Here is an 11,163-nt window from a genome sequence, read left to right as displayed (position 1 = left end):
GCAAGTTCTTTAGTTTAGCTTTACCAAATCTTCAATTACCAGAGAACAGGATTAAACTGAGTTGTCATTTATGGTCAAATGCAGCAATAGAGACTAGTTTTGCTAAATTAATTCACGAAAATCAGAGAGAATTAGGTGTTGCAAATTTGCAATTAAAATAACAGGCGACGGAAGTGGGATAGATATGTGGCATATTGGTATTTTACACGGGAACTTATACTTACCGATCTTATATCATATGGACCAAATCTTATAATGCTTGTACCGTGTGCATTGACAAATGTACCATTTCAAAAAGAACAATCATTTGAGAGAAAATGTACAATCTTTTACTCACATTGATTTTTAGTGCCTTACTTTTATTTCTAACTAATTTGATGCTTGAACTTGTTTTGCAATTCTATTTAAGGACCTCTATGGTGGCATTACTATCTAAAACCGATCTAAATTCTAATTGACTAACTAAGTAGAGATATTTTATAAGAACATCACTCATAAAAACTATAATTAAAAAAAGTAAGTAGTGTAAAAAATTATCGGGTAAAACTTTTAAATCATGTAAAAAATTACTAAGTGAAACTTTTTAAAAATTTAATATTATGATTTTTTACACGATTTACTTGATTTATTACTATTTCATTAATGACGTTTTCAAAATTCTCCTATTTAATTGATCAATTTCAATTTAGATTGATTTTAGGTGGTGGTGCTGTCGCAGAAGTCTTACATTAGAGCTGCAAAATAAAGTCACATATCAAATTGGCTAAAAATAAAACTTAGGAATTAAATCCATACTAATGAAAAGATTTGGGGACGAAATTGACCATTTATTCATCATTTCAAGCTTTGGTCAGCCGTGGCTTTGCAAATTATCCTGGCAATAAAATATTGCAGTCGGATTAGATATGCAGATTGCATAATCATTTTTTCGGAGGGGAAAAAAAAGGAACCCGAGTTCCGCATTACTATGCCTAAAATAGATTTTAATAACAAAGCAGAAGGAAAAAGAAAAAGCAAAAAAGGGTCCAGACTCCAGCATCTCAGGGGTTTAGCGGAAGAAATCTCTTCTGGGCTAGAAGAAAGCAAAGCAATGAACAAAAATGGCAGCAGCTTTGCCATATGCACCACCTCTATATTCAGCTGTTTGTAATTTCAACGTTAAATTGCATGTAAAGAACTCTATTTGTTCAAATGGTTTTGCAAGGCCTCGATTTTTCACAGGTATGTGATTTCTTGTCTACTTCTTTCTTTTACATTCTACTTAAATTACTGTAATTTGTACTTATTAGCCAAGACCCACTTGGAAAATCATTTCTTTACAGGTCTGAGTAAGAAAAGCGGCAGGAGTAGTTGTGAAATTAGGTGTAGTCAATCGACAACAATCAAGAAAACAGAGAAAGATAGCCGAAAAGGTCATAGGAAAGGTGAAGGGAGGTTGATTTTGAGTGAAGGAAGAGATCAGGATGAGAGTTATGAGTCTATTTGCCCTGGTTGTGGAGTTTTCATGCAAGATAAGGACCCTAATCTTCCTGGTTTTTATAAGAAAAAGAAGGTGGAACTTAGTGAGGTCATAGGGGATGAGGATGAGGAGGATTCTGGGGGTTTAATGGATGATGAATTTGATGATTTTGACGAGGAGGATGAGGAATTTGAGGATGGCATTGAGGGGCAATTAGAAGGGAGTGGTGATGGGGTTGAAGGAAGATTTCAGGGTGCAGATGGGGTTGATTGGGATTTGGAAGAGTTGGAAAACGAATTTGAGAAAGAAGATGATGAGTTAAAGAAGTTGGATGGGTTTGGTCCAGCTGGTGTTGGTTATGGTAACATTACAGAAGAGGTTGTGGAGAAGGGGAAGAAGATAAAGTTGTCGAAAGCAGAGAGAAAAAGGATGAATAGGGAAGCTCGGAAGGACAAAGAGGAGGTGACAGTATGTGCTCGATGTCATTCTTTAAGGAATTATGGGCACGTTAAGAATCAAGTAGCTGAGAATTTGATACCGGATTTTGATTTTGATAGGTTGGTGACCACCAAGTTAATAAAACCCACAGGCGTTGCTGATGCTACGGTTGTGGTTATGGTGGTTGATTGTGTTGATTTTGATGGTTCATTTCCTAAGCGAGCAGCAAAGTCTTTGTTCAAGGCTCTGGAAGGAAGCAGAGATGGTTTCAAGTCTAACAAGAAGCTGCCAAAGCTTGTTTTGGTGGCTACGAAGGTTGATCTTCTTCCATTGCAGATTTCCCCAGCAAGGTTAGATAGATGGGTCCGCCACCGTGCCAAGGCAAACGGAGCACCTAAGCTGAGTGGGGTTTATCTAGTTAGTGCTCGTAAGGACCTGGGAGTGAGGAATTTGTTGGCATTTATTAAGGAGTTGGCTGGACCAAGAGGGAACGTCTGGGTAATTGGAGCTCAGAATGCTGGGAAGTCGACATTGATTAATTCATTTGCTAGAAAAGGAGGAGTAAAAGTTACAAAGCTTACTGAAGCTGCTGTTCCTGGGACAACACTGGGGATATTGAGGATTGGGGGAATATTATCTGCCAAAGCAAAAATGTATGATACACCAGGCCTGCTACATCCATATCTCATGTCCATGAGATTAAACAGGGAGGAGCAAAAAATGGTTGAGATACGGAAGGAGCTTCAACCTCGAAGCTATAGGATCAAGGCAGGCCATTACTCTTATTTGCATGCCAAAGCTTATAAAAAAATTCTGTCTGTTTCAGTATAAACACGCGTCAAGGAGGTTCTTAGAGTTATGGATAGAAACCCTCATCCTTATTCCAATACTTAGATGCAGTTGATTAGTTCTGGCACATTGGCATAAATAGGGGTTTTTCAGGCCACTAAATTAATTGAATACTTTTTTCTATTGAAAACGTAATGGGAAACTGATGATTAATGTAAGACAAAGCAGTAGGTGAGGTCTTGCCACTATTCCTCTTTGACATGATCTAATCTGATTTTGTTTGATAGTTGCTGAGAATTTGGTCTTGAGGATGGAGTAATGTTGAGGTTTTATATGTCCATGAGATCCAAAAGAACTCACTTTTTGTTCTTCCACCCAATAAAGCATCTTCTCTTGCTGGCTCTAATTGAATGATGGCTAGAAAAGTTGCTTTAGTAGTCCAAGCTGGGGAAGAGAGTAATATAAATAGTTATAGTTGCAATACATAAGTTCATAATTCCGTTACATCCATGGATTAATTCTTTTCTCTGTTGTTTCAGTTTGATTCTTCCAACTTTTGGTGGCAGACGCCATGTGTGTATATTATTGTTTATCTTGAACTGTTGATAGTTTTTTCTCTTTTTTTTTTCCCCTAGGGAGCATTTTGCCTTTGTTATGCAAATACATTTGAGTATTGCTATGTGGAAATGCCAGACCATAGATGTCGGTTTATTTTCAAGATTGTTTTCTCTTTGGAGAAACAATTTTTTGTTGGCTTTAATGGATTTTGTTAATATTCCAGGCAGGTCAGACTGTACATGTTGGTGCCTTGGCAAGACTAGATCTTATCCAGTCTTCTGTAGAGACAATCTATGTCACTGTCTGGGCATCTGCAAATGTTTCTCTCCATTTAGGAAAGACGGAAAATGCTGATGAGATCAAGATCAAGCATGGGGGAGTCAGGCTACAGGTAATGCACCAACTTATATACACCATCTTTATCACATTTGTTGCTGTGAAGGCTCCTTAACTACAGAACTCATGAATATTATAAATTTAGTCTGAATCAAGTTTTGGTATAATTCCTCCTTTTGGATTATTGGCCTATTGGGAAGACGAACATATATAGATATCCATGTTGGTACTTGGGTATGTGCCGTGTTCATTCTACTAGATTGCCTCTCAGACCTCTCAGATGAATTAGAATTAAGTTGTAAACACCCTTTATTCCAGTCCAGTGGAAGTGGAACAATGTAAAAGGATGATGTATCTAAACGATACACATGTTGTGAAAATCATTTGGTCTTTTTAGTTATACCCAAAATCTAGACTGTTGTCCAATTTATGTTCTATAAAAGATTCATCACCAAAATTTAAGCATATGGAGGTCCTCAGATGTTGAAAATTTTAACTGGGTATAAACACCAATGCTCTTTAGACTCTCTTAGAGGCATCTGTGTCACTGATGATTATTTTAGGCTTTGTTTCAAAAAACGAAAGATATGATACAGCTATGGCATATAATCTAAAGTTGATGACGGAAATGGGTAAATAATACCTCTCAAGAAAGTTAAAAATGAAAAGAATTCATTCCCAATATTTAATTTCCCACCTTCCTCTGCTTGGAAAAGTGCGGCCGATGTGCGTTAGCTATATGCAACTTCCCAACCCCCCCCCCCCCCACACACACAAAAAAAAACCTTTCTATAATAGCAATATTTTCCTGTTTTACATTATTCAATGTTGAATAAATGTAGACAACTTCTTTGTTTGATTTTCTCATATCTCCAGAGGTTTCTGTTCTACTTCAAAGATATTGCTTCCTCAAATGCCAAATTCAAAATGTTCTACAATGCTTGCCAGTATTTTCAATGTTAAGCACATTTACTCTCCTCATCCGAAAAGTGGAGTTGGAGGAAGGAATTAGGTGTAACACACTTTTACTACTCTTTCAGCCACCTATTGGTGAAGTAGGAGTTCCTCAATTGGGCAAATGGGTCAGGAAAGAAGTTAAAGTGTCTGGAACAAGCTGGGACGTGAACAGCATTGATATTGCGGTGGCTGGCTTAGGCTGGTTTTCTTTGGGTTTGAAAGGTGAAGCCAATTTAACACTCTGGACATATGATGGCATTGAGATCACCTTGCGAGAACCTTTGGTTCTTGACAGGGCTCCTTTTCTTGAGAGACCTGGGTTTTGGCTACCAAAGGCTATATCAGATGCAGTTGGTAATCAGACTAAACTAGAAGCCCAAGTGCGGAAAGAGCATCAAGAAACTAGTATCACATGTGATTAAAATTTTTTGTTTCAGCTTGAGGATGGAAGAACAAATACGAGCAATATAGCAGACATCTGCAGAAGAGGATATTGAATTTCTTACCAATATAAAACCAGATTTCTGATCGTGCCAGCGTTAAGTAGTTCCACAAATGAAAGCAGTCACCAGTAAAAACGAGTATTTCAGCAACCTACCGTACAGAATTGATTTTTGATACATGGATTACAAGCCTTTCCGCTCTTACTGTACGGAATACAACTTTCATATTGGAATCAACGAGATTGTTGTATGTGCCTCTCAAGGATGATGCTCCCACCAGATATAGAATTAAGCTCTGCTACTTGTAAGAATCTAATGCAATTTCCTGAGATTATAGGTTTATTTTATTTAAACTTCGTAAGTTGTCCATGATCAGAAGTAGCATGTAATGCAACCGTGCAACACATGAAAAAGAAAGTAAATCCTTCGCTGATCCTTGGTATAGATATTTTTTTTTTTTTTGGTCGAAACGATGGGATGATTCTTGGTATAGATGGTGGTAGTTGTTTAGTTCACCGTACGATTCTGCATTTGTGGAATTTTATCGAATCAAAATCATATATAATTCACAAGCAAAAATTCTCTCTTGCCGTCCTCGCAATTTTGTCATCTTGGATGCATCTTCTTCTGATGTTAGCAGCCTAGTTTTACTTTAACCAGCGATCTGGCCGGCCACCAAAATTATTTTGGCATTATTAGGCGACCAAAGCTTTATTTTACTTCGGCCCCAGCAAGCGACTTGTTCGGTCGCCGAATACGTACAAGGATGAAAAAAACCTACAAAAATATAAGACTAATCAGTAAGGTATTAGAACCGAAGCAAATCAGCTGTTTCATACGCCAATCAGCTGATTTATCAGGAAAAGCAAAAACCCATTTTCCTTGCGCAGTTCGGTAACATGATTACATTAGAACTGAAACCCCCAAAGGCAAGAGACACGATGGCACAAGGCGTGTCAATCAATTCTCGCAATCGACGTCCAAACGAGCAACCATTGCAATAAGATAATGACATTCAACTAAAATAACTCTTCTTTTTTTTTTTACTTTTCCTGTTTGAAGATGGAAACCTCTTTTTTACATTTTCTGGAAGCTTGTTTATGGTTACACTAAGGAAATGATGTCAGAATATGAACAAGGCAAAGATACAGGAAATGCAACCTTGCTCTATACAGAAAGTTACATAAAGCAGAAGGGCTCTTGGCCGACTAACGGCCAACTAGCATCTAACAAATCTAGCATTTCAGCGGGGCTGCTGGATCCGGCGAGGGCTGCATTTTGGGCTAATGAACTTTGCAGGCTTCTCCAGGAACTTAGCTTGTTCTGCAGGAGACCTGCTCCCTTTCTCCATTGACAACTTGAAATTCTTTATCAGTGCCCCAGAGTCACTTGAAAAACCTGTCATACAAAACAAGAAAGATGAGGAACCATAGATAAACCACCTGCCACCTTAAATTGAAAATATATGACTACTATATGCATATATGCTTCACCGAATTAGACTCGAAATTTTGTTAGTTTACATTATCAATCTCTAACATCATTTTATCACTTTCAGCTGATTTTTCTACTTATTAAATGCCCTAAACAGTATAATTATTTCTAACAATTTCAAGCTATAATGAACAGGACCCTCAACTATCCGCCAGAACTCAAAATGGTAATTTATGAATGTCTGTAAAAAGACATTTAACTGGAACAAATTACACAACCTTGATGCAAGCAATAGATTAAGATGCAATTTTTGAGGTATCCTTTGATGAAAACTAAGAGACACAGAATTCGTACCATTTGCAGGCATTCCTTTATCAGCAGAGAACACTGACATGTAACCCTGTCCAGTTTCAGATGAGCGGAGGAACTCCTCAAACTGAGCTTCCATGGTCAAGTCGTCCTCATCCATGCCAAGATCAATATTATCCGGCAGCAGATCAACAACATCAGTATCTTCATAATCATACCCATCATCTTCACTGCCAAAGAAATCCTCAACATGGTTCTGACTGAGCCAATAGTCACGGAACCAAGTGGAGGTAGTCACCAAGTTCCACCACTCTTGGGAGAAGTCCTCCACTTGGCGCATGCAAGCAGGGATGTACAAAGGCGCATTTGGGTTTAGAGTTGACCTTCCTCCGGACACTAATGCCATTTTTTCCACTTTCAATCTGCAATTATCTTTCTTGATTTCCTTATAGAAGAACCTGAAATACAAGATTAAAAAAGTAAGTCAGCCACTGCATACAGTACATGTAATTAAAGGAAACTGCAGACCTTCTCTCATAAACAAGACTAGAACAAAAACATGTAGAACATCAAAATAAAATATCTAAAATACCACCCCCAAGAGGATCGACAACAAAATTGCAAATATTTCCCTTATTTTTCTCCAGAGACAAATCTTCCACTCATTTGACGCATCATAACCATTAAAACTACCATATAATATTAAACACAGAAATTCACAGGAAAGGAAGAATATATTTGATTTCCATAACTACTATTTGGAAGCACAAACGCATTAAAAAGCAAAAAAAAAAAGAAAAAAGAAAATTTCTATTCTTTTCAACTTCCAACGGATATTCTTCCAATACTTCGAAAACCTTAATTATTCATCGAAACCGTTGATAGTCCAATATCAGTTACCTAACAATTCATCAACCGCCGATCTACCTAGTGACTCGTCATTTTCATCCTATCTCAGCAAATCTGATAATCTAAACCGATTTACCTCACCACAATTAAGTTCATCAGCAATTTTCAAACACACTTGACATCAGTTGACTCTATACTCAACTTCATCGAACATTCCCCACTTCCATCCAAAAAAAAATCCGGAAAAAATAGCAGAAATTCATCATCGATCAGATCTAAACAACTGAAATTCGAAATTCAAATGAAAAATGAAAAATGAATTTGCAAAGCAGTCAGTACCTTCCGAGTTCCGAGTAGAGCAAAATATCCACGAGAGAGCACGAAACCAACCGGGCCCCGTATGAAGATTTTTCAGCTAGAGACCGGCATATTTATAGCCGAGCTGTCCGAGCCTATAAGGTTCGGATACCAAACCTCAGGTTCGGAGTCGACCAAGCCCGCCCACTGATTGACTCTCCAGAAGCTTTATCGACAACTAAAAATAATTATTGTTTTTATTAAATGTGCATCGAGAGTTGTACTCCGTGGAGTACCAGTTGTACATTCATCCTAGGCGGTCAGAGTCGGGTAAGGATAAGACGTGTGCAGGTGTTGGCTGACGAGTCGATGGGTTTCATGGTGGGGCCCATCGACGCATGTTGCCCTTGATTTGAGGGTTTGTGGGGTAGAGAGATCGACGGATGAGATGAAGTTTGGCGTGATTGGATGGATGAGATTGATTGAGTTGTTATGATGATGTGTCCTGTGAGAGAATTGTGGGGTCCACTCTGGGCTCCACAGCGCCCTTTAATCCGGGTCCGTTCACGTGATGGGTAGGTCGGCCAGCCACCTAAAGGGCTTTTTTATCGTGGATATGATTGTGTCTGATTTGCATTATCTAAACGCCAAGGCCCCAAAGTTGATTGAATTTTGGGCTTTTTGTGAAAGTGAATGTTTAATTATTATTATTATTATTATTGTTATTATTATTGTATATAAATTAACAATTGTTATTGTTATTATTATTGTATAATGCTATTATATATAAATTGCAAGTAGAGGGATTTGAATTCATAATCTTCTACTTAAATTACCCCTTAATTTACCATCCAATCGAACCATTCCTTGAATGTTTTATTAGTTGAAAATTAATTAGTTTTTGTTTATATTACATTTAGCATTTTTTTAAAACATAATACACTTTTTTTGAGATCTAGTTTGTGTGAGATGATAAATTATTTTGGAAAAGTATCAAGAATGTTTTAATTTTTTCCCCCAAAAGAGCCCTTTTGTATTGTAATTTTTGAGAACTTTTGAAATAAGTAACACTGTAACATTTTTTTTTTCTTGAAATGTTTGTGAGTGAGAAGGAGAGGTAATTGAAAAATGTATTATGGCACTATTCCCAAAAAACAAAAAAATAAAGAATTCCACAATAATTGCAATCCAGATCCAAACAAACTTAGGACATAAGATGCCCATTACAATTATTCTCCTTTTGTTTTACAACCCCATTACAATCATCCCAGGGTAGCATAATGCCCAGCCCTATCCGATTTGGGTCGAGATTTTATACTGCAAAAGGGCTGGCTACATTTGGATTGAAATTCTCAGCCCGACGCAAAAGCGGGAGATATAGGCCCAGACTTGGCCCTAGTACCATGATGTTGTGAACTAGTGTGAATTCCATGTATATGTTTTGCATGTCTCAGTCTCACATAACAGCCTGTTTAGATTGTAATTTTTTTTGGGAGTTTTTGTAGAAAAATATATTGTACTAGCATTTTATTTAAGATATGATGTTTGTGTGATAAAAAAGGTGATTGAGAAATATGATAAGAAATATTCTCACGAAAACTCGTAAAATTTTTCTGCAAAAAATACAATCTAAACAAAGACCATATGTTTGTGGATTGTATAGAGATGGAAATGGAGGTTCAAGAGAAACGTATAAGAACTACTACTTTGCCACCACTCCAATGTTCATCTTTCTTATGATGTTTACTAACTTGGCCGTCGAATTGTGACTAGGGGATCAAGTTCCGTACTTGTTAATGTTTTAGGGCTAGAATTCACCATTGTAAAGATCTCCCAACTCCCATCACTCTTAAGTTGTTTTTAGCAAATTGTAAAGCCAAGAATATATAGGGTAGTTTGGAATTTGGTGTAGGGGCAAACTCAAATATACAAAAGAATACTGGTTCGTTAATCGCTAGTATAACTTGCGTAATATTAGGTTACAACTCTGTTTCTGGAGAAGATTTAGGTAGGTCATGACCATAATTATTTATGCGGCATGTGAAATAGAATCAAGTGAGATCTTTATATGTTCATATAAAGTTTTTTCGTTGGTTCTGAACCAATTACTAAACATGTCAAATAGTTGATCATAATCGACCTAAAATTTTATCTATTCCCATGTACACACACAACATACCAGGCGTCGACAGCTCTGTTTTGAAACTCGGACCGGACTGGCCGGTCGAACCGATCGAATCGGGAACCGGCCAAGTGTCCGGTCCGAGTCATGGTAAAAAACCGGAAATTTAAAGCTCGGTCAAAGCCGGTCAAAAACCGGGTTTGATCGGGAAAAAACCGGTTTTTCTGGTTCAATGGGCATTTAAAAAAAAAAAACTCAATCTTTTCAATATTATGTTTTGGCCCCCTAAATTGTTAAAACTTATTAATAGACCTCAAATATTTCATACTTTATAAATATTGTCCTAAAATTTGATGTTATTTTTCAATTAAATTCATAATTTTAATTCTAAACTTGTTAATATTTATTAAATAACATAATTTGCTACTTGATTGTTCTAATTTCTTTGTATTTTCTTGTTAAATATATTTGAAACATCAAATATATATGAATATACCTTTATTAATATTAATATATTATTAGATATTTTATATATAATATTTTAATTTTTAAATAATTTTTATTTATGACGTCTTCTGGTTTGACCCCTATCGACCTCCGGTCGAACCCATTGACCCTTGACCCCTGACCTCGGCCAAGTCGATACCCGGTCCGGTTCTGAAAACATAGGTCGACAGTCAAAATGGAATATAGGACTGCATATGTAGTCTTCGTTCCCATGAAAGCGTGATAATCGGCCTCTATGCCAGTCTTACTTCGTGCCTTGACATGCTCCTGGAATACAGGAATAGTTGTTAACTGGCCAACTTTGAATCCTGCGTTATGATGAATGTTAGTGAATCCTAAGGTTAGAATTCTTGAAACCTAAGGCTATAAGACTTTACTTTAGCTAATTAGGAGAGGGTTTTTAAAGTATTTTCTAGTGCCAATTCAAGATTCAAATTCTGTGTATAGTAATTGAGGGTGAGAAATGTATGAAGAAAGGTAAAAGACAATTGAGGATGAGAAGGGCGAAAGGAGAAGTTATAATGAATGCTGGTGAATCCTAACGTTGGAATTCTCAAAACCTAAGGCCATAAGATTAATTTATTTTACCAAAGGAAGGCTCTTAGAGTCTTCGATGCTGCTGGTTTATGATTCAAATCTTGTGTTTGATAGTTGAGGGCGAGAAA

General features: G+C 37.0%; 2 protein-coding genes across 3 annotated transcripts; one reads left to right on the top strand and one right to left on the bottom strand.

Moving 5' to 3' along the window:
* The first annotated feature begins 993 nt into the window (after positions 1 to 993).
* On the top strand, positions 994 to 5,413 carry LOC113776192 (GTP-binding protein BRASSINAZOLE INSENSITIVE PALE GREEN 2, chloroplastic). 2 transcript variants are annotated; one of them, XM_027321298.1, is made up of 4 exons: positions 994 to 1,221; positions 1,323 to 2,665; positions 3,468 to 3,635; positions 4,621 to 5,413. In XM_027321298.1, the coding sequence occupies exons 1-4, from the start codon at positions 1,101 to 1,103 to the stop codon at positions 4,957 to 4,959; spliced, it is 1,971 nt and encodes a 656-aa protein (XP_027177099.1). In that variant the 5' UTR covers positions 994 to 1,100; the 3' UTR covers positions 4,960 to 5,413. The 2 variants fall into 2 exon arrangements, with proteins under 2 accessions (XP_027177099.1, XP_027177100.1); XM_027321299.1 differs by lacking the exon at positions 4,621 to 5,413 and adding an exon at positions 4,457 to 4,614.
* A 581-nt stretch (positions 5,414 to 5,994) lies between these two features.
* Positions 5,995 to 8,017, bottom strand: LOC113774925 (protein EARLY RESPONSIVE TO DEHYDRATION 15). The gene is made up of 3 exons (XM_027319585.1): positions 7,921 to 8,017; positions 6,769 to 7,183; positions 5,995 to 6,378 (listed from the first exon to the last, which is right to left on the bottom strand). Exons 2-3 carry the CDS (start codon positions 7,127 to 7,129, stop codon positions 6,224 to 6,226), a joined length of 516 nt encoding a protein of 171 aa, XP_027175386.1. The 5' UTR covers positions 7,130 to 7,183; positions 7,921 to 8,017; the 3' UTR covers positions 5,995 to 6,223.
* Positions 8,018 to 11,163: the final 3,146 nt, after the last annotated feature.

The sequence above is a fragment of the Coffea eugenioides genome, chromosome 6 (assembly GCF_003713205.1).
Source record: "Coffea eugenioides isolate CCC68of chromosome 6, Ceug_1.0, whole genome shotgun sequence".
NCBI lineage: Eukaryota > Viridiplantae > Streptophyta > Magnoliopsida > Gentianales > Rubiaceae > Coffea > Coffea eugenioides.
The sequence above is the reverse complement of the archived record's forward strand: the minus strand, read 5'-3'. Positions and strand labels throughout refer to the sequence as shown.